This window comes from Mus caroli, chromosome 11 (genome assembly GCF_900094665.2).
Source record: "Mus caroli chromosome 11, CAROLI_EIJ_v1.1, whole genome shotgun sequence".
NCBI classification, from domain to species: domain Eukaryota; kingdom Metazoa; phylum Chordata; class Mammalia; order Rodentia; family Muridae; genus Mus; species Mus caroli.
In genome coordinates this window covers 1,920,796-1,946,774 of record NC_034580.1, presented here as the reverse complement: position 1 = coordinate 1,946,774, position 25,979 = coordinate 1,920,796, and the positions used below count along the sequence as shown (strand labels likewise).

The window sequence follows — 25,979 nt, the reverse complement described above, 5'->3', positions numbered from 1 at the left end:
CAAGGGAGAGGCCTAGCTCCTAAATCTTGTCTTGTACTTGTACCATGGTATATGGTACACATATACCATGATACAGGTACACCCCTCCACTAGTCAGATTGAGTAATTAAAACTTAAAAAACCTGGAGCTGGGATGTGGTGGTAGAATGTGTGCCAGCACTGCAGAAATACTTAAGGGGGAAAATTGACCAGGAGTTGGGAATATAGTTCTTTGGTAAAATATGTGCTATACTGGCTCTAGGCACCAACACCTCCTCAAAAGCCAAGGATGACAGACTCTAGAATCTAGAAAGTATTGCCTACATTACCAAAAATTAATTACCTCACTGGGCCTAGTGGTAATGCATGCCTTGAATCCCAATGACAGGGGCATAGGCAAGTGGATCTCTGAATTTGGGCCACCCTGATTTACAGAACAAGGTGTAGGCTGGGACTGCACAGTAAGTCTCAAGGGGAAAAGGAGAAAGAATTACCTCTTAATTCTAGAATGGTCCATGCTAAAAAGTAGATACTAACTGTCATGGGAACATCCTAGGACAGGCAGGAAGTCGTGCTTCTCAAAGGCTTTACTTTTCATTGGTCTTTCAAATAAATCACAATATGAGCATGTTAAAATATCTGAAAGAACAGCTCGTTCCTTATCTAATTTTAAGTGTATTGATGTCCGAGTTTAAAAACCATAATCTTGCTATGCTGACAAACATAAGAGAACATGAACTGTTCTGGTTTGTTTTCTTGAAGTAGAATTAATAGCTTTTATTTTTATATCCTGCTGAAAATCTGGTTTTCAGCAAGATGCTGGCTGAATCTTGGATTATCAATCCCTATGTGCTGTCAGTTACATGGTTAACTGAGATTTTTGCCTAATTGTTTCAAGAACTTTTTTGTTTCTAGGTTGACTAAAACATGAAAGAACTTATATAAAAATTCAGTTTTTAAGATAATTTCCTTGTTTTTATAATTTCTTTTTTATACCAGAAAGCAGTATTTTGTACTTTGATTCTCCACTTTATGAACTAATAAGTTAGGTCATTACTTGGCTAAGCTACAAGGTTCTCTTATGAAGCTATTTCATGAATTTCTTTGGAGCAGGCATATGGGCAACAAAGCTATGGAACCTATGGACAGCCTACTGATGTCAGCTATACTCAGGCTCAGACCACTGCCACCTACGGGCAGACTGCATATGCAACTTCTTACGGACAGCCTCCCACTGGTAAGGCCAGCCTTCAAGAGACTAGGTGATAGTGTCAAAGGGATTTGCTGAAAGGCCTGTTATTCATGCTCTTAGGTATATACTCTGGTCTGTATGTTGACATCTGGGGATCTTTTATTCTGGGGAGTATTTTTGTTCTTGCTCTTAATTTTCCTTAAGTGCTATCCGATAGAAAGTGGGTAGAATAAGTTCTAAAAGAGGAAGAAACTAAACTTTTATACACTGTGTGTAATATACAAAATAGACCTAATGTAAAAGATTGTACTAGGGCTAAGAATGAGCCTTCTTAAACTGAGCTGCTTAAAAATCAAAGTGGTTTTCACATCTGTTTGCTTCATCTGATAGTGTACCCTCTACTTTTTGTTTTGTGCTTTCCACAGTAGAAGGGACCAGTACAGGTTTGACTATCCTGCTCATTCTTGCATGGGAATTGCTTTCCATCTTGTCTAACCCTGTAATGTTAACCCTTAGGTGTTTTCATTTGTTTAAACCCTGAACTTTCTAACATCACACACAAAGGTGCTAATGAAAAAACTGCTTCAGGCGCCATTTGCAGATCCATGTCCTTATAATTTGGGGAAGGTTTTACTATGAACTTTGCTTTGTGGAGCCTTAATGGTTATTTGCCTTCCGAAAGGTATTATCCAGCTGGTTTTCCCTGTTCCCTGAAGCCTAGAGTGCATGATTAGTTTCATTTAAGGAAACAGACTTGCCACCCTGCATGTATATGTTTGTCTATAACACAGGCACATTTTATTTTCTGTTTAAGTGTTACAAATTGTTTTAATCCACTTTCTGTTTCAAGTATTTGAATTTTTTTAATCCATAGTATGTTTTAAATATAAATAGCATTCCAGGACACTAAAAAGAGAAACTGGTCTAAGAATACATTATATGTAATATGCTTAAAAAAAATGGTAATTCTTTTTCCTGTAGAATGCTGTATAAGAAGACCTTAGAAATGTAAAGACTTCATATTTCAACTATCTGAACTCCTCTGAATTATATTGGTTATAGGAAAATATACACTTATTGTCAGGGATTTTGTGAGAATTTTACTAACTTAACTGCTGTATAGGGATGGAGGTGGAGGTGTTTATTAACCTAGTGCATATGTGGGAAGAGCTGAAACTAAAACTGTAGATTTGAGAATATAATGGCATTTGCTATCCCTAAGCCATTTAACATGGTCCTAAGAAAGGTTTTAAGCAGAGTAGAAGTAAGCAGTCAAGGTTGCATATGCCTTTGATCCCACTCTCAGACAGAGGCTGAGAACTCTTTGAGTTCAAGGCCAACATGGTCTACAGAGTGAGTCCCAGGACAGCCAAGGCTACACAGAAAAACCCTGTCTCAAACCCACTTCCCCCAAGAGAGAGACGGGAGGCGGGGAGAGAGGTCAAGTCCTGTAAGCCCAGAAATTATAGAATACTGCATGCAGGGAAAAAAAAGAAAAGATGGCTTTGGTGAGTCAGACTATGTTACATGGTAAAAAGGAGTTTGTGCACACTAGGTAACTCAAAATTACCTCTCATATTCACTCCCGCCAACTGCTTTTAAGCAATAGACTCAAAACTAATCTTTATGGCTTAAGTAGGAGTCAATAGGTAGGAAACAGGATTGAGCACATTTTTCTCTGCCCCTTGCCTTTACACATAAAAATCAGTAGATGAGTATCAGAGGGATGGGTAGAAGTATACTGTTCTCTGGGTTTCTACATCTCACATGCAGGAGTCAAACAGTTCTTAATCGGTGATTTCTGCTGTTCACTGTAAACAAACTTTGTTTGTGCAGTGTTTCTTACCACCGGTTCCTTTGAAGAAATCATATAGATGCACTTAGTCTCTTGTCACTGTTCTGTTGATTTTTTTGTTCATTTTGCTTGCCTGCTTATGTGTGTGCTACAGTTTAATTAAAAGATTACTAATTAGCCCAGTATCTGTTACTGTAGAATTGTTAAAACAGGCTCTCTTACTGCAGTTTAGAAATACAAGTTCCTGTCTTCAGCAGTTTGGCTTTTGTTTAACTTCTGTGAGTCTTGTAAGTAGGGAGAAATCTTATAGAGTTACTGGATGTGTGTGGTTACCTTTAGAACTTTGTAATGAAGTTTTAAATAATAGGGCTGAGGGTGTAGCTCGGTGAAAGGATGCTTCCCCAGCATGTGTGTGAGGGTCTGGGTTCTATACCTAGCACCACAAGACAGAAACCCCCTGAAGATAAGCATGTCAACTCAAGTTTTTAAGACTCTTTTGTGAAATATATTTTTAATGGTTTTTACCAGTTTAGGTGGAAAATTACTGTCCTTATATAATTTTAGAATTTCCTTTGAATGCTTGAGAAGAAAGGATTTTGTCAGTGCTACAAAAAGTACTTAGATTCAAAGAGAAGTTGAGCTGGGTATGTTAGCAAAGACCTTCTTCAGTTCTAGTACTTGGGAGACAGGCAGTCTGGTCTCTTGAGTTTAAGGCCAGCTTGAGCTACATAGCAAGTTCCAGGCTACCCAGTGCTACATAGTGAGACTTTGCATCAAAGAAATAAAAAGTTGAAGTAGGTCATGGTGATACATGGCCATAGTCCCAGAAATCTGACAGTTGAGAGATGGAAGGCATTGCAAGCAAACCTGGGTGATTTAATGTCTCTGTCTCTCTTAGTCTTTATGATACTAAGTTTGGTTAGTCCTAAATGTAAAGTAAATTAAGTAGTCTTGGTTCAGGATATGTTTTAAATATTAAAGCTCTTTTTTGTTAATGTTGGGGGTTTGGGGGTTAGTGGGTGAGGGGAAATGGCACCTTCCATGGCCAACACAACACTTGGTCATGTCCCAGAAGCATTGGTGTTCTCCAGGAGCTGGAGTACCAGGTGTCCACCTTGGTAGGATGTGTGGGGAATTACAATAGGTGAACGGGTTCGAGCCTTCTCTGGGCTTCATGGAACATGGCCCCCAGCTAAGGGTCCCTTCGAGGAGTTTTATTTTTTATTTTTATTTATTTATTTATTTATTTAGTTTTATTTTTAGTTAATTGAAAAAGTTGTGTCTCTAATTACCAAAAAGCCATTCCTGTCTCCTATTCACACAGGGGCAAAAGCCTGTTTTCCATAGCAACTTTGTTTTTTGTTTGGGTTTTGTTTTTTTGTTGTTGTTGTTGGTTTTGTTTTTTTAATAGAATATTCTTTCTTGAGGTAGGGAATATATCTTAGTTGGTAGAGTGCTTGCCTGACATTCATGGAGTCCTGCACCACACCAACAATGTATGGTGTGGTGCCGGTATTCTCAAGGCTGGAGACTTGAAGCAGGAATCAAAAGTTGAATGTTATCTTCTGCTACCTAAGGAATTTGAGGCCAGCCTCAGCTGCATGAGACCCCCGTCAAAACAACAATAAACAACACTTCACCTTTCTCGTGAATATATTTTGAAAACAGAAATAGTGCTGTAGACTTTAAATATTTTGGAGTCAGTGAGATGGCTCAGCAGATAAAGGCACTTGATTGATAACCAGAATCCTTGTAGTGGAAAGAGAACCAGCTCCCACCGCTCTCCTGGCTTCCAAACACGTGCCATGGTGAGCTCCCATGTGCACACGCTTAATAAAAAGTACATAAGTCAATGTCATACAAACAATTTAAACACTCCTTTGTTGCTATTTTTCCTGCAAGAATGTAGGAATTCAATTTTGTGATGCTTTAAAGTTGAGCAGTTTACAAGTTGTTTTGGTAATAAATGCAAATCTGGCAGAGAGGACAGAACATCTGAAATAGTTCTCTTTTGTTGTAGGTTATACCACTCCAACTGCCCCCCAGGCATACAGCCAGCCTGTGCAAGGATATGGCACTGGTGCTTATGACACCACCACTGCTACAGTCACCACAACGCAGGCCTCTTACGCAGCTCAGACTGCATATGGCACCCAGCCTGCATACCCCACCTATGGCCAGCAGCCAACAGCCACCGCACCTACCAGGTAAGGTCATAGCTGTTGATTGCTCTGCTGCGTCAGCTTTGACTTTAAGGAAAGGGTAATTCTGTACACTTGGGCCATTCGTGGCATCAGTGGCTCTTCACACTCACTAGGTATTGACTGCTCTCAGTGTTCCCAGCGTGCTGAAGCACAGCATGCAGGCAGGTATTCAGATGGTGCTGTCTGAGCCAGAAATGGATGTCATTTGCCTGGTTTCATTCAGAACCTAGTTTTGGCGGATGGGCGGAAGCTGTTTTGCTTTTCTAAATACAAGAAAACTGAGTGTATGTTTTCCCACATTGTTTAACTACCAATATTTTGAGTACTTAATCTTTGGCTTAATGATCTTGTAAATTGTTAACCACTTTTTTTTTTAAGGAAATACGTGGTAGTTGATGGTACGTAGTGGAGCAGGTGCACTTGAGTTGAGAAGTACTGTATGCCCCGATTTTGTCAGTAAAGGATATTTCCTTATCTGGGAAGACCAAGGGTTACTGCTTCAATTGAAGAATTGACAAGATTTCCTCAATACTGTATAGTGGTTTGGTAACCAAAAATGGACATAAAAATTTATAGCTGCGTACCCAGCTCTGTGGTAAATATTAAGAGTCGACTAAAGTTCTTACTCCATGGCTGGTTAGTAGATAAGTGATATATACTATTACTTAACAGAAGGTTTCAGGCCTTTACTTTAGACAATGCACGTAGGTGACTTGTGCAGACAGTCTTGAAGGAACACAGGGTTCTGATTTGAAAGAAGACTGTAGGGAATAAACGAGATCACCTTGTAACTTAGACTTTTTATCTGCTGTAGAGGTAAGAAAGTAGCTCTGGCAAACTCAAAATTACCTCTAAAGTGCAGGGAGTAATCAGAGCCACTTGAAAAGCTATAGCCTGTACAGTAATTGTGTTTACTGGCTGATTCCTAGATGGCCCCACTCTAGTTACTGGAGAATTGTATTAGCTATACAAAGTCCCGTGTGATGCTCTCATGCAGTGGTGTATATCTAAGCCACAGGTCTTCATCATGTATAAGTGGAGTTTTCATGAGTCACTGGTTGTGTCCCCCTTACCTCCATCTTAGTTTTTGAGCTGACGACCAGTTATAATTTTATAAGATGATTCATCTCTGTGGAAACAGTACTTCTGCATTTGCTTTAGTTCACTTGCTGATTTGGGCTTTGCTTGAAGTAGCAGCCCTAGCTTAACTTTGCCACTCTCTTCCTCTGAATTGGTTGGGCCACGAGGAAGTGGGGATTCCTGAGCGATTTCTGTGAAGTTGGGATTGATTTTATCATTTACTGAGGGTATTTGTTAGTTAGTGTGAGCACGGTGGGAGCATCCACATCCCCATCTTCTGGAGACTGTTGTACAGCAAGGTTAAGTTCATTTACAGCAGGCCAAGATAGGAAGTGTCTCTTCTTGTCTCTTTCTAATAAATGAGTGAACCCACAGATAACAAAATGTATCAACCTTAAAATTATTCTAAGCTTGAGTTTGCATTGCCAAATTTCTTGTCTTCAGAAGTTCACTTTTTAAAAAGTGTTTTCTTCCTCCCTCCTCCTAGTACTTACTTGTTCATATTGGCAACACAAGCTGATGTACTTAGTAGCTGTTAATACAGAACAAATTAAGAAAAAAAGCTAACTCCCTTAGTGTTTTCTTCCAGCAAATACTAATGGATGACACCGGATTTCATTTGCTTTACGTTCAAGCTTGGTCTTTTCATGTTGCTAGAGAACTGTGGGTTCTCACGTAGGGTTGTGTGGGTTGTTAAAACTGAGTCTTACTGTTTTCTCTCTCCTTCTAGACCACAGGATGGTAACAAGCCTGCTGAGACTAGTCAACCCCAATCTAGCACAGGGGGTTATAACCAACCCAGCCTAGGATATGGACAGAGTAACTACAGCTATCCCCAGGTACCTGGGAGCTACCCAATGCAGCCAGTCACCGCACCTCCATCTTATCCTCCTACCAGGTTAGTCTCATTTTTTGTGGCCGGTGAATTAGTAATAATAAGGCATATATTCTCTTTTCAGGTTGTTGACTTGCTAGCATTGGCTTCCTTTTTGGGTTTTTTTTTTTTTTTTTTTTTTGGTTTTTCGGGACAGGGTTTCTCTGTGTAGCCCTGGCTGTCCTGGAACTCACTTTGTAGACCAGGCTGGCCTCNGGGTTTCTCTGTGTAGCCCTGGCTGTCCTGGAACTCACTTTGTAGACCAGGCTGGCCTCGAACTCAGAAATCCGCCTGCCTCTGCCTCCTGAGTGCTGTGATTAAAGGCGTGCACCACCGCGCCCAGCTTAGCATTGGCTTCCTTGGGTAAGATTTATCTTCTGACTTGCCCATAGTTGACTACATACCTAGTTAATAGTCACACCTCAGCCTTGGATTCCCATAGCAGTGCTTGGGATCTAGCTAATAACTGTTCTCTAAATACTGACCGCAAAACTTCAGTTTTGGTCTTATAATTAACTTAAAAGTATGAGAAACAGAACTGTTTGGAGCCATCTGCACAGAACCATAGCAATTATCCCCTCAAACACAGGCACCGTGGGTAAAGTGAAGGACAAGACCTTCTCCCTACTACTGTTTGTAGTGCTGGGGAGGGAATCTGGGGTCTTGCTCATTGCTGGAAAAGGACTTTGCCTATGAAGTACTCCAGCTCAAGTTTCCTTGTCCTTCATTTTCTGTCTTAACCATTGTAGCTTCAATGTCCAATTTTAGTTTCTTTAAGGAAAGCTGCAAGTTTTCTGACCTGTGTCTCATTTGAAGTAAGTTTCAAATGAATTGACAGAATTGTTTTAAAAGGTTAGTTTAATTGGCTAAAATATAAAATAGTTCCTGTTTGTATCTGTTTTAGTCAGGGTTTCTAGTCCTGCACAAAACATCATGACCAAGAAGCAAGTTGGGGAGGAAAGGGTTTATTCAGCTTACACTTACTTTGCTGTTCATCACCAACGGAGGTCAGAACTGGAACTCACACAGCGCAGGAAACTGGAGGCTGAAGCTGATGCAAAAGCTATGGAGGGGTGCTGCTTACTGGATTGCTTCCCCTGGCTTGCTCAGCCTGCTTTCTTACAGAACCCACAATAGGCTGGGCCCTCCCCTCTTGATCACTAGTTGAGAAAATGTCTTACAGCTGGGTCTCATGGAGGCATTTCCTCAAGGGAGTCTCCTTTCTCTGATAAGTAGTGTCATACAAAACCAGCTAGTACGGTATCCATATAACTAGGAACAAAGGTGGTGGGCTGGGTTTGTAACTTACCTTGTAGGTCCATGCCTGTCGGGTGGAACGGTTGCTTTGGCAAGATGAATTGGTACACAGAGACGGAATCTTTTTTTGTTTTGTTAAGATTATTTTATTTATATGAGTGCACTATAACTGTCTTCAGACATACCAGAAGAGAGCATATAGGTTGTGGGCCATCATGTGGTTGCTAGGAATTAAATTCAGGACCTCTGGAGGAGGAGCCATCTCTCCAACCCCATAGACTAAATCTTGACAGGTGTGGAGAGGTGTGACAAATACTTAGTTTAGTAGAACATATTTATGGTTCATTGAGAGTCCCATGGTGTCCCTACTCCCAGCCAGGGTTATTCTGTGTGGTCCTGACTGTCCTAAAACTCAATGTAGATATTTAGGCCAGGCTGGCCCTGAACCCAGGGATCTGTCTGCCTCCTGGGAGACAAGAGTACTGGGATTAGAGCCTTGCCTTGCCTCTACACCCAGCTAAGCGTCTTTAAGGTTTATTTTTAGTAGTATGTGGAGGTACATAGATTACCTGCTGGGTAGTTTTACAGAGACCTAACACCTTTTATACAGTATCCTAAGGTCTCTTACCAGTCTCATCTTCATTCCTAGATTTCCAAGGATCAAATATGTTTGTTTGAAAGGTTGAAACTATAGCAAAGCAATTTTGAGTCTGAAAGAAAATGGCATTTTTGGAGTGGCATACTTAATATGCTCATGTTTACACTCTATTACCAAGCAGGTATTCCTCAGAAAGTCATAGTCATAACTCATTAGATGGCTGGAGTAGAACACTTGCCTAGAGTGTGAAGCCTCAGAACTACAAAAAGAAAAGAAGGTGTTCTGGGAACTAAATACAGACTTGTCACTTGACTCTTCCTCCTCCTCACTGTCACCTCGTTAGTCATCTCTAAGTGCACATGTACATAGTCTGCCCTTCTGCACTGTGTTTGTCTAAAATGTATTTGAAAGACGTTTAAGTAGGAGCTCTGAACCACAACTCAGTGTTCACATGGGCTCTTTTCCATTTTCTCTTTTACATATAAAGCTTTATTATTGGAAATAAATCCCAAAGTGTTGCCTTAGCCGGGCAGTGTTGCACACCTGTAATCCAGCACACAGGAAGCTGAGGCAGAAGAGTTGGGTGCAGGGGGACAGTCAGCCTGGGCTCCATGTAGTGAGACCCTCTCAAGGAAAGTAAAAAGAAAGTCATTGTTAGGATGCCTGTGAATGTCTCGTATTCTTGGCAGAAATAACATGATTTTTCTCCTTCCTGAAGCTTTTGTTTTTTTCTTTCAGCTACTCCTCTTCACAGCCGACTAGTTACGATCAGAGCAGTTACTCTCAGCAGAACACCTATGGGCAGCCGAGCAGCTATGGACAGCAGAGTAGCTATGGTCAACAAAGCAGCTATGGGCAGCAGCCTCCTACTAGTTACCCCCCTCAGACTGGATCCTACAGCCAGGCTCCAAGTCAATATAGCCAACAGAGCAGCAGCTACGGGCAGCAGAGTGAGTTGCTAAGAGAAAACTAAGTATGAGTGATTTTGCTTGGAGTTTCTGAGACTGGGGAATGCTTGTTACCACTGTTTGCTTCTGGAGTCTAGAGTGAGTGTGCACTGTAACATCCTGTCCTGCGTGATAGTCTGAATGCCCAAGTAGGGGCTCTGTCAGCAGTGAGTAGGGCTGGCATTCTTTAAGACCTGCCTTAATTAAACATTAAGAGAAAGTGATAGCTATAGAGGGCTACTGTGGATTGTGATAGCCAAGTAAAAACTGTGTGTTTTGATTTTGTGTAAATGAGTAGGCAAAGGGAGTACTAGCGAGCATGTCCCCAACCCCCGTGCTTATTCTTAACATTTGGAAAAGTGACTAAAAACCCAAAAGTATCTCACTCACTATTTAATTTCTGCCTCAATTGTTGCACTTTTAAATTTGAATTTCATCAGCCAGGCATGGTGGCGCAGAGTTTGCAGTGGGGTTCTGACTCTTAAGGCACTTGAGGGTGTGTGTGTGTGTGTGTGTGTGTGGTGACTGGGAGGACTAGTAGCCACTTGTTAGGATGCAGCCCTCTGTGTGCCAGAGCCCTCGGGAACTTGGCACTGCTTTGGTGCTGAGAGTGCAGTGCAGAGAAGCTGCCTTTGGAGGCATCTGAAGCACAGAAACTTAGAAATAGATTTTCCCAGAAGAAAAATCCTTTGGAAGTAGTTTTATAGCCTGGCCATACAAGGCCTTGGTAAATGAATAGTTCTTACAGAGAGCCTGTGATAGAAATACTTTGAGCATGGTACTTATGTAGTTAATTGCCTGTAGTTGAGAGCTCCATGAGTCCAGGAGAAAAGGTGTCAGGCAGTGGTGTAAATGCTGGTCCGTGGCTTACAGATGTGACTCTTTCCTCAGGTTCATTCCGACAGGACCACCCCAGTAGCATGGGTGTTTATGGGCAGGAGTCTGGAGGATTTTCCGGACCAGGAGAGAACCGGAGCTTGAGTGGCCCTNATAACCGGGGCAGGGGAAGAGGGGGATTTGATCGTGGAGGCATGAGCAGAGGTGGGCGGGGAGGAGGACGCGGTGGAATGGGGTAAGAGCAAAACCTTTTCTCCTTTTACCTAATTTTGTTTCATCCATAGGATTTTCAATGGAAAGAAGGGACTGAAAGACATAAGAAATTTATCCCACATTTCCATGGACAATCTATTGAGGTCAAGCTATCTCCTAAAACATGGAAATGTCATTTAAGTGGCAGTTTGCTTTTTTCCCTGCCAGTAACCGTTGTTGGGCTGGGGTGAACAAAGAATGGCTTTGAAACTAGAGCTTTCAGTCCCCTTCGTGGTTTTCAGAGGTGAGAGCCTCTTTGGGTAGTAGATTTGGGATGGAACACACACGACCCTTCTAATAACCCTAGCCTTTAACTAATGTCCTGAACGGTTGTCTGGAAATAGCTGGTGTATGTACTGCAGAAAAAGAAGGCAGCTCTTTTCCAATGCTTGTATCCAGATTTGTTGAACATGATGAAGACTGACTGGCCTCATAACCCTTAAACCATGGCCTGAGGTGCCCTGATATGTAGTTAAGTTGGAGCAGAGAACAACCGTAATAACTTTCTTACAGAGTAATGTATATGAATATAGCATCACTCTCTATTGGAGATTTTAAAAGTCTAAATTGGTTTGACCATTGTGATTGATGGAACAATCTGGTTTAGAAAACTGTTTAGATCAGTACCATGACCCTGCTGCCTCTGCCTCCCCTTCCCTCCCTTCCTCCATCCCTCTCCCCTTTCTGGTGTCTATACTTTGATGAAGGTGAAGTATGATGTTGGTGGTTAACATAATCAGATTTAGTTAATGTGTGTGTTCTGTCCCTATATAAACTAGTAAAAAAAAGTTATGCAGAATGTTGTAGTGAATATAAATTTGATTAACTGTTAAAGAAAAACTAGCAATTCTTTTTATAGAACAAACTTCAACACAGTTCAACACAGTTGACCTATTCATTTATTAGTAAATTTCTGTACTACTGAAAGTTCATATTTTGTTTATTCTGCATAACTTTAATAAAGTCTCCAGTGAAATCTTTATTGGAAAAAAGTCTTTATAAAAATACATGCAAATTTTTATGAATAATTTTTGACAATGTAAAATTGGTCTTCAGATTTGGAGAATATCATTCCATTAATAAAGGTTTCACGTCTTTATGGATTTTTTAAAATAGACATAGACACTTGAAATTACTATCATCACGTCTCAAATCACCTAGAATTCTTAGTATTTTTCAATTGCAAAAGCAATTTGAAGTTTATTCATCTTAATACTCCAGAAGTGATGATTCTACCGACTTTGTTAGATTGCTATTAGAGGGGCCCATGTTTGTGGATGAGAAGTCTCTCCTGGAGCCATAGAAGAGACCATGGCCTACCCCATAGGATTTTAACAGAACTGTGAAGCAGTCTGTTGGATCCTGTGAGGACAGGACACTGGGCAGTCCCCTTTCCCTTTTTTTATTGTGGTGATGGTTTTCAGTGTCTGCTGCAGGTAAGGCGCTCAATGTTGTTAACATGCCCTTTTTCATTGCCTCAGTGTTTGATATTTTTCATTGGCTGTTAAACGTGGAAACTTTTTAACATGCTTTGTCGCATTTATATGCTACAGGTTACAAAGTGAGAGCCTTGTATACACTTCAATACTTAAAAAGTACCCGTACTCAGTACTCAGCCGGCAGCATAATGAAAAGTGGGACTAGACACGGTGTCCATATGGAGAGGAAAAATATACATAGAATATTTTAAACAAAATGTATTCATTGTATAAATGGAATCCTTCTGTAACTTTGGTAACTGCATACTTGTTGTTTGGTAATGAACCAGAGGAGGTATAATACTCTAGAATTGTGTAACATTAAAGTGTAAACTTTGTGTTTAAAGAGAGAGAGAGCATTTTATGGTGTGTACTTTTAACAAGGAAGTAAAGCTGCATGCAACAGCTTGGACTGTGTATCTAGGTATTAAAGGTGCAATACTGGTTAGGAGAGAGCCTCGGGGCTGCCGACTGGGGAGCTACCTCTATTCACTACTAGAAAAGACTGCCTTCCCCTCCCTCCCCCTCAAAAAAGGCCACAATCTATTCCTTCTCCTCTGTATAGTATGTATATTGCCGTAGTCTTAACTGGTATGTCTATAAAGTTGCACCCCCAGTCCGCTGAGCCTTGGTATTTATTGTAAATTCTCCTTTCACAGTAACTATTAAATCCATTAGGGCCCTGGACTGTATGGCTTTATGCTGAAGATTGGCTGGATGCGTCCTCTGATGTGTGTTGTAGACATTTAATGTGATTGTCTCCTGCTTTATTATACTGTGACTTGCTAGGAAGCCTAAGGCCTCATTTGGCTGTCCCTTGGGAGAGGTTGAGGGTGCACCTTTATGAACATGGAAAGGTTCATCACAGCAACTGTCTCTGCCTTCTTGTTTCTACACCAAGTTCACCTGGTGTTCCAGCTGATTTGGGGGGATGCTTGGGATCTAGGGTGGTTTTTTTTTTTCTTTCCTTCCTTAATTTGCCAAGTATTGCACTATTAATACCAGCCCCTGACATGAAAGAAACCAACCACACTGGTGTGTACAATCAGACAAGCAAGGTTGTATATTAAGGAAATTTGAGCAAGCTGCCCTGAAGAAAGGCATAGTGACAAGATGAGAGAGATGCATTGTTTGGAGATGTGTTTAGCCAGTGCCCTTCTTCCCCACGAGCCCAGCCAAGGCTCAGAGCGGTACTGGCTTTTAAAGGGAAAGGCCTTCATTTCTTCGTTTATCCCCCCAGCAGCGCTGGAGAGCGAGGTGGCTTCAATAAGCCTGGTGGTAAGTTTTTGAGTATTACCATGGATAGTGTTAAAAAAAATACAGTCAGTTTTTCTAGAAAACTATATAGTTTTTACTAGTTTGATAAGTGGTTTAAAAATGATCTATACAAAAGAGACTAATGGGTACTGCCGGCATTGTCTTAGGGGTAATAAGGTTAACCTATGGTTACAAAACAAAGGGTAACTTCAAGCATTGAGCAACTGCTTCTATAATATGGGGGAGAGCACAGCTTTAATTTGGTTTATGTGGAGGAAAGGTTTTGAATTTAATTTAACACTAATTTGGCACATGAAGCATTGAGAGTGTATTTGGTTAATGGTTTAGAAACAAACGAGCAAAGGGAAAAAAAAAACCCTAGCAAACTTCACAAACGCTAAAAAGGGCCACTGCTCCATCTTAGCAGTGCGGGTCATTTTGAATTAATGAGTCCCCATCAAATGGTGGTGTAGTAGATAGCTGTGTGTGTTTGTAAGGTTTGTAGCTTGCAAGGCTTGCACTAATAATATTTTATATGATCTTTCCTGGTTGGCAGGACCCATGGATGAAGGACCAGATCTTGATCTAGGTAACTTTAAGTTCTTGAGCTTTGCACTGTGCTGTTTTGAATAAATGCTATAGAAGCAAGGGTTCAGCAGCTCAGCGGACTGACACCAGTATACTGACCCCTTCTTGGCAAAGACAGTTTGGGACTTCCTCTTATATCAGTATAATGGGTGGTTGGTTCTCTTGCCTTTGTGATAAATACAGTTTGATAATAATGTCCAATTGGTTAAGAAGCCCAGCCCCTATTATTATCTAGGCCTGATGGGACATGTCTGGGAGGTTGAAAAAGAGGATAAGGAGTTTGAGGCCAGCCTATCTCCAAAGAAGAAGCCACTATTAATTCGGGGCAGTAATTCTGTTTTCTCTCATTTTCTCTGGAAGGCCTTCCTATAGATCCCGATGACGACTCTGACAACAGTGCAGTTTATGTGCAAGGATTAAATGACAGTGTGACTCTGGATGATCTGGCAGACTTCTTTAAGCAGTGTGGGGTTGTCAAGGTGAGTGGTGGTGGTCAGGTGGTCCCACAGAACATCTCTTAGATGCTTGGACTGTGCTGAGAGCTGTGTGACTGTTTTGTTGGCCCAGTGATGGAGCACTTGCCTAGGATGCGTAAGGTCAGTAAGGCTACAAAAATAAATAGCTCCTCCCCTTGTTAGTTGGGTTGTAACTGTTTATTTTTTGAGACAAGATCTCATGCATTCTGGCTTGACTCAACCAAATAGCAGAAAATGACCCCTCCCCACCCCCAAACACTCCTTTTACAGTCTCACGCTACCACACCCAATTTTAGCCAAGCTGTGTAGATAAAAATGCTATAAGCAGCTGATGATTCTGTTACGGAGTCTGCTGTTCTCTGTACTTGTAAATAAACTTATTTGCTGTGAAGGAAAGAAACGTAGGTTTTTCTTAATATTCCCCTGAATACTTAGGAACTTGGAAACTTTTTTTCCAAATTATCACTTATGGATTTATTTCTCAGGATAAGGGTTGAGGCTTTGCCAGGGGTGGTAATGTCTGCGATTGCTGCCAGCACAGAGGAAGGGAAGGAAAAGGGGCGGAGCTTTAGGAGTTCTGTTTTGTTTGAGAAAGGGTCTCATTTTGTAGCTCTACCTGGCCTGGAACTTACAGAGATCCACCTGCTGCTTCTGCTTCTGTGCATTGGCACCACACCTGACTATTGTTGATTTGATAACACATCTTTTGTTGGCTTGTTTTCCTTTCCCCTGTTCACAGGCCTGTTGTGACATTTTGTTGAAAGGTTTACCTGCGTCTCCATACTCAGGAAGTCTGGTTCTTCTGCTTTTTTGCTTTAAAAATTCCTTATGTTTGTGTGAACATGTGGGAGGGTCTGTGCATGGTCCACAGGGTACCTCTGGAGGTCAGAGGGCAACTTCTGCGAGTCTGGTCTTCCCCAGTATGGGATCCATGCATTGATGGAAGTGGCAGGTGTCTGACCAGTCCTCTTTACACAGCTGCTGTCCACTCTTTGCAGTACAGGTTAACAATCTGTAATGCAGTTTGAGAATAAACAATGTTTTCTGATATTAAGGCCTTAAAGGTGTACAGTTAAAATTATACTTTATGTTTATGTGTCTCCGAGTTATGTCTGTACTACATGGGTATAGACACGCAAGGAAGCCGGAAGAGGGTGTCAGATGTCATAAAACTGGAGCTTCAGGCATTCATAAAGTCTGACCTCGGTGTTGTAGACTGAACATAGGTCCTCTGCTAGAGTACCAAGTGTGCTGTAAGATCTTTCTCTGCCTGTTTGTGCATGCACACACGTTCGCCACTAATGATTGTGCCTTACACACACACTCTGGGTGAAAGAGAAACCCCAGGTTCCTATGCTTGTATTTTATATTTAAGATGTTGATTATTGGCTGGGTATGGTGTGCATACCTTTAATCCCAGTACTCAGGAGACAGAGGCAAGTAGATCTCTGAGTTGAAGACAGCCTGGTCTATACAGCAAGTTTCAGGACAAAAGCCAAGGCCACACAGGGAAATCTATTAAATTTTATTTTTGTTTGTTTATTTATTTATTTTTGGGTTTTCGACACAGGGTTTCTCTGTAGCTCTGGATGTCCTTGAACTCAGAAATCCGCCTGCCTCTGCCTCCCAAGTGCTGGGATTAAAGGCGTGCACCACCACGCCGGGCTCTATTACATTTTTAAAAAGTGAATCTTAATGCATATGCGGAGGTCAAGGGACAACTTGCACATCAGTTCCACTATGTTGGAGATCCAACTCAGGTTGTAGGCTTGGCAGCTTCTTTACCTGCTGGGCTGTCTTGGCAGCCTCTATGTGTGCAGGGCCTTGTAACTTTAGCTGACCTTAACTTAACTCTTCCCATAATGGCCTTGCTCTAAAATGAATCTTTCTACTCCTGCGTCTCAAATGCTAGGGTTATGTGCTTGAGCTACCATGTCCAGCTGGTTTGGGTTGTTTTCATTGGGGGGGGGGTGTTTGTTTGGAGGGTTTAAGATTTATTTATTCTGTATATCTGCCTGCATGTATGTCTGCAGGTCAGAAGAGGGCAGCAGATATCATTATAGATGGTTCTGAGCCTTCCTGTGGTTGCAGGGAATTGAACTTAGAACTTCAGGAAAAGCAGCCAGTACTCTTAATCTCTGATCCATTTCTCCAGCTCTTGTTTGGCTTTTCAAGACAGGATTTCTCTCTGTGGCTCTGACTGTCTTGAAACTCAGGTTCTCTTTGTCTTTACCTTCTGGGTGCTGGGGTTAAAAATGTGTCCCAAGCAGAGCAGTGGTGGCGCGTGCCTTTAATCCCAGCACTTGGGAGGCAGAGGCAGGTGGATTTCTGAGTTCAAGGACAGCCAGGGCTACACAGAGAAANAGAGGCAGGTGGATTTCTGAGTTCAAGGACAGCCAGGGCTACACAGAGAAACCCTGTCTTGAAACACCACCCCCCCTCCAAAAAAAAAAAAAAAAAGGATCAAAAACATCTCAAATCATCTCCTTAACAGAATATTTAGTTTTTTACACAGTTGTGTGTTTTGGCAGTTTAGAGGTGTAAAGATCATTTTTATATTGCCTAGAACTTAGAACTTTTAGAAACTTGGATTTTTTAAAAAGGAATGACAGAGCTTGATTTAGCATTATTTGTAGTTTGAGCCATTTAAATCTAATAAGAGGCCGGGCAGTGGTGGCACACGCCTTTAATCTCAGCACTTGGGAGGCAGAGGCAGGCCGATTTCTGAGTTCGAGGCCAGCCTGGTTTACAGAGTGAGTTCCAGGACAGCCAGGGATACAGAGAAACCCTGTCTCCAAAAACAAAACAAAAACAAAAATGTCCCAACATCACTGAGCCACTTGTTTTTACTTTGTTTCATTTGGGAGGCAGAGGATTGTGAAGGGAGTAGAGAGACGGACTCATGAGTGCGCGCACATACAGTTCTCGTATCAGTTGGGGTATACTCTGGTTAAGTCAGGAATTTGCCATCAACTGGTTTGTTTGTTTGCTTATTATTTAATAAAGATTTGCGGGACTGGAGAGGTTGCATAGGGCCCTGTTAAGGGCATTGGATGCTTTACCAAAGGACCTGGATTCCCAGTACTACACGACAGCTCACAATTGTGAGTAACTTCAATTCCAAGAGATCCAACACATAAATATGGTATAGACACACGTCTTGGCATAATGCAAAAGTGAATAAAGATTTTAAAATGCATGTCCTTATTAATATGGGGCTGGATAGACGATGGTTCAACAGTTACAAAGCTCTTGCTGCTCTTCTCGAGCTTGGGTCTCAATACAGCCTTCTGCGACTGCAGTTCTGAGGAATCTGATGCCCTCTTCTGGCTTCTGTTGATACTGCACACACGTGCACATTCATGTATGCAAGCTTTTTTTTTTTTTTTTTTTTTTTTTAAGATTTATTTACGGGGGCTGGTGAGATGGCTCAGTGGTTAAGAGCACTGACTGCTCTTCCAAAGGTCCTGAGTTCAAATTCCAGCAACCACATGGATAATATTACATATAAGTAGATGTAAGTACACTGTACCTGTTTTCAGACACACCAGAAGAGGGCGTCAAACCACATTATGGATGGTTGTGAGCCACTATGTGGTTGATGGGATTTTTATTATTTATTTATTTATTTTGGTTTTCTGAGACGGTTTCTCTGTGTAGCCCTAGCTGTCCTGGAACTCACTCTGTAGACCAGTTTGGCCTCAAAAATCTGCCTGCCTCTGCCTCCTGAGTGCTGGGATTAAAGGCATGCGCCACCACTACCTGGAGGTTGCTGGGATTTAAATTCAGGGCCTTCAGAAGAGCAGTCAGTGCTCTTAACCATAGAGCAATCTCTACAGCCCACATGCCAGCATTCATAAACATAAAAATATTTCTGGATACATATACATGAAATACATAAATCTTTTTAAAAGATAAGTATTTTTTCTCTCTCATCCCCTGCCCCCTTGTGTTTTTTGAGACAGGGTTTCTCTGTGTAGCCCTGGCTGTCCTAGAACTCACTCTGTAGACCAGGCTGGCCTCGAACTCAGAAATCCACCTGCCTCTGCGTCCCGAGTGCTGGGATTAAAGGCGTGCACCACCACTGCCTGGCAAAGATAAGTATTCCTTTAAAAGGTATTTCCTAGCCGGGCAGTGGTGGCGCACGCCTTTAATCCCAGCACTCGGGAGGCAGAGGCAGACGGATTTCTGAGTTCGAGGCCAGCCTGGTCTACAAAGTGAGTTCCAGGACAGCTGGGCTACAGAGAAACCCTGACTCGAAAAACCAAAAANAAAAAAAAAAAAAAAAGGTATTTCCTTGGGAGCAAATAGCCGGCTCAGACACTAACTGTTCTTTCAGAAGTCATGAGTTCAAGGCCCAGCACTCCATAGTGGCTCCACAATTGTGTGTAATTGTAGTCTCATGGGACAGATGACTCACTTGTGTACAGATAGATGTACCTGCAGATAAAACATCCACATACATAAATATTTTTAAAAGACATGTCCTTATTTATATGACTAATTTGCTATATTCTTTTCTGTCATACTTTTTAATGATATTGATTGATACATGTATAATTTTAGGGTTTTTTTATGTTCTAAATAGATTTTTTTTTATTAAATATTTTCTTTATTAACACCTCAAATGCCTTCCCCTTTCCTAGTTTTCCCCTCTGAAAATCCCCCAATTTTAGGGTTTTTTTTTTTTTTTGAGGTGGTAGTTGGCTCCCTGTGACCCAGTCAGCCCTGGGATCAGTGATGTTCTTCTACTTCACCCTCTGAGTACTAGCAGTGCACGCCTCAGCAACTGTGACTATGCCCAGCTTGCCTCAAGCTAGCAGTGCTGGGGAGATGGCTCAGGACTGAAGAGCACTTGCTCTTTCCAGTGATCCAGGTTCATTTTCCAGGACCTTCATGGTGACCCACAGTGGTGACTCAACTTCCATGGGGTCAGACATCTTGGTCTCTGGATGCTCAAAAAGAGTCACATAATTTTTTGTTTTTAAGTCTTCATGCTAACTGTCAAAGATTGCTTAATACGATAAAGTGCTTGCCAGCAAGCTTCACAACAGTGTTGTTTATGGACATGAATATTGGCATCACTTTTCAAAATGGCTTTGTTTTGAGCCCTGTAAAGAGCACTCTACTCCTAGACACACGTGTAAGCCTGAATAGATTGGACATTGCTGATATGCGTGCTTGTTAGACAGTGTGGGTTCTAAATTCAACCAACCACAAATAAGCCATCTTTCTAACTCTTAGAGTGAATCAAGGGTTTGTGTGCTGTATTCACAGCCAAAGGGCTTTGGGGGCTTTGTTCTTGGTTTTATGTGGGGGTTTTGTTTTGTTGTCTTTGTATTCTGTTTTTAGAGAGATGGGGAATCAAGCTCTGACCTGTTCGTGCTAGTTAGGGGCTCTTTCAATAAAGTGCATCCCTGGAGTGACTTCCTTTAGAATAGTTACATCTCCTGGGTTGACTGCGATACCTCTTTGGTTACATAGTGTGGTCCTACTGCACAAGTACCAAGACCAGGAATAGGGCCCATGTTGCTTGCTTTTGGTTCTTTAATGAACACATCTGAGGTGTGGAGTTTACCTAAATACCTATTTGTTGTAGAAGCTGAGAAACTAAATCACACACAATTCTGATCTCCTGGGGAAGACTTGACCTTTAATATAATAAACTGTCTGTGGCATGAGACTGCCATTTGGGGGTTGACCTTGGTTGGCCTAGGGATAGATCTACCTTTTGAGCATTGTAACTAAAGTTGTGGACCACCACACTCTGTGTGACTGACTGCCTTTTGACAATTTGGGGTACTTGGGAACTACTATAAACTTTAAGCTCATGTTACAGTCACATCTTAATTGTTGCTTTATGTATAGATGAACAAGAGAACTGGACAACCCATGATCCATATCTACCTGGATAAGGAGACAGGAAAGCCTAAAGGTGACGCCACAGTGTCCTATGAAGATCCACCAACTGCCAAGGCTGCCGTGGAATGGTTTGATGGTAGGTTGTGCTCTTTGTCACTCTGGATTCTGCTCACTTAGGCATATTTAAGAACTTAGAACCGTTTCATGTGTCACCTTCCAAGAAAGAAAGTACTGTGCTAAAACACCATTTCTTTGGAGTCTAGAAACAGGAGGCATGTGCTTTCCCTTTTCCTGAGGGAATTCAGAAAGGGGGAATTTGAGAGCTGAAACAGTAAGATCCGCTCCAGGAGCACGTTGCTCACAGTGTGCCCTTCTATTGTTAAAGCTCACAGACGCTGGCCCTTGGTCAGGATAGTGCTTTCTTTCTTATGTGTTTGAGTGCATAGCCACCACGCCTCCGCTTCGGGTACTTCTCTGAGCATACCATAGTAAGGGCAGAAACCCCTTCCAAAGACACACAGCAGGAATGGAGGCACCATGAGAGTGGTGTGCTAGACAAGTGCTCTGCCACTGAGTTTGATCCCTGGGCCTTTGATGTTCTTTTGGTTTTTGTTTGGTTGGTTTTTGTTTTTTCTGAGACAGGGTTTTTCTGTATAACCCTGGCTGTCCTGGAACTCACTCTGTAGACCAGGCTGGCCTCGAACTCAGAAGTCCGCCTGCCTCTGCCTGGTTGCAGAGGTGGCCACCACGCCCGGCTGATGTTTTTTAAGTGAAGATTTCATTATGTGGGCAGGCTGATTTTAAACCTGACAGTCCTGCAGAATTCTATAATTACAGGAATGTAGTTTTAACATCTTTTGTTCTCATCTCAGCAGTGAAGTTTTGTTTGTTTCATTTTCTTTCTGCTTGTAAGACAGAAGAATCTCATGTAGTCCAGGCAGACTCAAACTCCATCTGTAGCTAGTACTGACCTTTGAGCTTCCTGATCCCCTAGTCTACCGCTGCTTCCCAAATGTGGAGATTATAGTCCTAGGCTAATTGGCTGCCGTGCTCGGTTTTATGTAGTGCTGGGGATTGAACCCAAGCCTTTGGCCATGTTAAGCAAGCCTACCAACTGTGATACTTTCCCAGCCGGACCAGGAAAGAGCCTAGAGGTTGTGAGGGGGCAGGTTTCATGCTTCGGGAAGTCTGGAGTTGAGTAAGGTGGAGTCTGCTGAAAAGTGACTGCTCGGAGAGGGATGGTTGGAGTGTGAGGATCACTGATGCTCTATAATCTTTTTCCAGGGAAAGATTTTCAAGGAAGCAAACTTAAAGTTTCTCTTGCCCGAAAGAAGCCTCCAATGAACAGCATGCGGGGAGGCATGCCACCTCGTGAGGGCAGAGGGATGCCACCACCACTTCGTGGAGGTATTGGGCACTTTGTTTTAGCTATTTTGGTGTTATGTTAAACAGGGTTGGGTTGAGTTGGTTTTGGTTTTTCCCTTGAGAAATTTAGTTGAATAATAAACAAAAGGTATATAAAATTGATACTAGACCATTGAAAGCCAACACTGCAGTAATATGGGTTAACTAGTTAGAGGGAGTGGAAGCTCTAGAGAACATCTGCCTAGATGTCAATTTCCTTCAATGAAAATGCCATAGTTGGAGGCTACATGAAATGACACAGAAAGAATAGTGTGTGGACAGCACTGTGAGCTTACAGGAGAAGGCACCATGACAAAGCTGCTATAGAGAGGTGATGGACTGTTTGTTATTGCAGGTCCTGGTGGCCCAGGAGGCCCTGGAGGACCCATGGGTCGCATGGGAGGCCGTGGAGGAGACAGAGGAGGCTTCCCTCCAAGAGGGCCCCGAGGCTCCAGAGGAAACCCCTCTGGAGGAGGAAATGTCCAGCACCGAGCTGGAGACTGGCAGTGTCCCAATCCGTATGTACTTCAGATTGCGTGCTAGTGATGACACCCTCTTCCCACTCTGGGACAGGACTGGGGGTGAGGTGGGACTCAGCACTCTGACTGCTTCTGGAGGTTCAGGACTGCCTGTCTGCGGATCCTTGTGCTTTGTGCCTGAAACTCCATAACTGTGTAGAGTGTGATATGAATCTCTCCACCTTTCTCAGTTCTCTTGGTGATTTCTATTGTGATATAACTTTATTCAGGGGCTGTGGAAACCAGAACTTCGCTTGGAGAACAGAATGCAACCAGTGTAAGGCCCCTAAGCCCGAGGGCTTCCTCCCGCCACCCTTTCCACCTCCGGGTAGGTACAGGTTTTCTGGAGCACTTCAGCTTCCTGGTGATTGAATAGTGTCTGCTCTAGGAGAAGGATTAGCAGATCTACCACAGCATGTCTTCGGAGTCTCGGCTTTTACTCCTGACTCACCTGTCACTCTTGTCTCTGCCTTAGGTGGTGATCGTGGACGAGGTGGCCCTGGTGGCATGCGAGGAGGAAGAGGAGGACTCATGGACCGTGGTGGTCCTGGGGGAATGTTCAGAGGTGGCAGAGGTGGAGACAGAGGAGGCTTCCGAGGTGGCCGTGGAATGGACCGAGGTGGCTTTGGTGGAGGAAGACGAGGTGGTCCTGGGGGGCCTCCTGGACCTTTAATGGAACAGATGGGAGGAAGAAGAGGCGGCCGTGGAGGACCTGGGAAAATGGATAAGTATGTGGTGGGAGAGCACTGCCCCTTCCCAACCTTTGCTGCAGTGAGTCCTGGTGTGCCTGGGGTCTCTGACAGGGTTTTCTGTCCTTTCTCATTCTGACCAAAGGGTCCCTTTGCTTTGCAGAGGCGAGCACCGTCAGGAACGCAGAGACCGGCCCTACTAGAGACCTGCAGAGCTGCATTGACGACCAGATTTATTTTTTAAACCAGAAAATGTTTTAAATTTATAATTCCATATTTATAATGTTGGCAACAACATTATGATTATTCCTTGTCTGTACTTTAGTATTTTCACCATTTGTGAAGAAACATTAAAACAAGTTAAATAGTAGTGTGCTGAGTTTTTTTTGTTGTTGTTGTTTTTGGATTTGTTTTGTTCTTTTTTTTTTTTTTCCTTTTTAAGATGGTTGTTTTAAGACTTAACAATGGGAACCCCTTGTGAGCATGCTCAGTATCATTGTGGAGAACCAAGAGGGCCTCTAATTGTAACAATGTTCATGGTTGTGATTTTTTTTTTTAAATAAAATTCCAAATGTTTATAAACTGTCATCCTTCTCCTCTGTTCTGCAATCTCATGTATGTCCAGTTCTTTCCAGCCCTCATTGGATGGGAGCAGAAACTTGTGATGCCCTCGAAGATGCCCACTGGCCATGTGTCTCCACCTTAGGCACTGAGCTGCCCACTGGAAACCTGTGCTCTCATCTCCAGCTCTTGGCTTTACTGGGTCATTTGTTCCCTTCCAGAAGACTCTGAGAGGACTTTCATCATTCTAACTCCCACTGTCTGAATACACAGGATTGCCCTGTGCCTTTGCTGGGACAGCAGACCTGACTGTGTCCTCTGCAGTGCCAAGTGGTCACTCTTACTCCTTTGCTGCCTTCTTCCTGACTTCAAAATGGGGCTTTCCCACCCAGCTCATTTATTTATTTGTTTTTTTTGAGACAGGGTTTCTCTGTGTAGCCCTGGCTATCCTTGAACTCAGAGATCTGCCTGCTTCTGCCTCCCAAGTGCTGGGATTAAAGGCATGGGCTACCACTGTCCAGTTTATTTTTTTGTTTTTTAAGAGGGCTTTTCTTTGTAATCTCTGTTGTCCTGGAACTTGCTCTGTAGACAGGTTAGCCTCACAGAGTGAGGTCTCTGTTGTCCTGGAACTTGCTCTGTAGACAGGTTAGCCTCACAGAGTGAGGTCACCACCCTGACCCCACCCTGTGCTTTTAACTCAATTGGCACCCTTCTTCCAAGAGCTGCCTCTGCTTCAGTATGCCAGGAAGTAGGGCTTGGTTCTGTCACAGCAAGTAACCATTAATACCCCACACCAGCCTCCATCTTAGTTTATCTGTCCATTTCTAGAAATTATAAGGCTATGACCACCCACAAAGAAACTTGACTCCCTTTTCCCATCCTTTCAGAGGCCAGAGCACTTTCAGGACACTGGCTACAAGACCTTCATTGGTTCCCCAGCATGCCTGAGTGAACTCTCAAGACCTCTGATCTCACCACAGCCCTGCTCTTTTATCACTGCAATCAAGCCCCACAGGACAGTGCCATCTACACAGTTGTGGGGCCTAAAGTCATTGCCACCAGGCTTCTACCAGACACTATGTCAAATGTCCTTACATGTTAACTCCAAACACCTGCTTGGAGAGAGGTCAAAGAACTTGCGCATACTCGAGTGTGGTAGTGCACACTTGATTCCCAGCACTCAGGAGATTGCAAATAGGATTGCAAAATTGAGGTCACAGACTTCCAAATACTGAGAACTGGAGCACTTGCCTACGGGTGGATCAGTGCTTGATCGCCCAGGCAGTGTAGAAGCCATCCTAAGGCTGGTGGATGCCTTGAGGGAGGGAAAGGACGACAGCAAATAAAATTGAAAGCATAGTTTTATGGCCCCACAGCACAGGTCTTATGTGGGAAGAGGTTCGCTGAGTGCCCCTCTTGAGTACAATCAGGGTCCAGGGCAACATTTGGCCACCCTGCCATCTCATTCTGCCTTGTAGGGTGTGGGGGCAACACTCGAGTGGACTGTGTTGAGCCTTCTGCTTTGTTCTGGCAGGGCACTGGACAGAGTCATCTGTCCACAGCTAACAGCATTCTGAAACTTGTGAATTTTTGATAGGTCCTAGTCTGGGCTCTACTCACATGCAAATAGTTGTCTCTGCTCTTTATCTTGGATCTGTAAGTATCCAGGATTCTTGTTACATCAGTGAGGTCTGCACTACTGTCATGTCAGGAAATCCCATGTTAGAGGCTACAGTATGGAATAAGACTCAGACAGGCCCCAGATCAAGGGACTTCGTTACTCTTCAGTAGTAGTAGTAGACATGTCTCCATCACCAGGCCACACTGAGTAGAACTAACAGTACTATTTTGACAATGATGTGATAACTACAGTTCTATCTTACAGATGAAGTCACTGAGGCTTAGGGAGGTTAAGCATTCTGTGTAAGAGTTTCAAGATTGAAATATTCTAACCCATCCTTTATGGAAGCTCTTTAAAAAGGAAAGTAGACAACTCAAAATGGCTTCAGGAAGTCCCTGGAACAGACCAGATTAACTAGGCCCCAACTTGACAGGATAAGTAAAGCCAAGCTGCAAAGAAAACTCTCAGACAAGCCAAGTTTTTTTTTTTTTTTTTTTTTTTTTTTTTTTT

The 25,979-nt window shown here is 42.7% G+C and overlaps 1 protein-coding gene across 6 annotated transcripts in view; it reads left to right on the top strand.

The window, feature by feature from the left end:
- Ewsr1 (EWS RNA binding protein 1) overlaps positions 1-23,875 on the top strand; it is a 29,798-nt gene extending 5,923 nt beyond the window's left edge. Inside the window, exons 4-18 of one of the 6 annotated variants that reach the window (XM_029483180.1) lie at positions 1,093-1,216; positions 1,597-1,614; positions 4,987-5,173; positions 6,981-7,148; positions 9,718-9,929; positions 10,818-10,998; positions 13,737-13,771; positions 14,307-14,339; positions 14,699-14,817; positions 20,683-20,812; positions 21,961-22,083; positions 22,436-22,598; positions 22,829-22,926; positions 23,074-23,326; positions 23,451-23,875. In XM_029483180.1, coding sequence (XP_029339040.1) covers positions 1,093-1,216; positions 1,597-1,614; positions 4,987-5,173; positions 6,981-7,148; positions 9,718-9,929; positions 10,818-10,998; positions 13,737-13,771; positions 14,307-14,339; positions 14,699-14,817; positions 20,683-20,812; positions 21,961-22,083; positions 22,436-22,598; positions 22,829-22,926; positions 23,074-23,326; positions 23,451-23,490 — 1,884 coding nt within the window. In that variant the 3' untranslated portion in view covers positions 23,491-23,875. Of the gene's footprint in view, positions 1-1,092; positions 1,217-1,596; positions 1,615-4,986; positions 5,174-6,980; positions 7,149-9,717; positions 9,930-10,817; positions 11,003-12,568; positions 12,759-13,733; positions 13,772-14,306; positions 14,340-14,698; positions 14,818-20,682; positions 20,813-21,960; positions 22,084-22,435; positions 22,599-22,828; positions 22,927-23,073; positions 23,327-23,450 lie in introns of those variants that run through there. The other 5 variants (XM_029483179.1, XM_021176796.2, XM_021176795.2 and 2 more) reach the window with 5 other exon arrangements.
- The last annotated feature ends 2,104 nt before the right edge of the window (positions 23,876-25,979 follow it).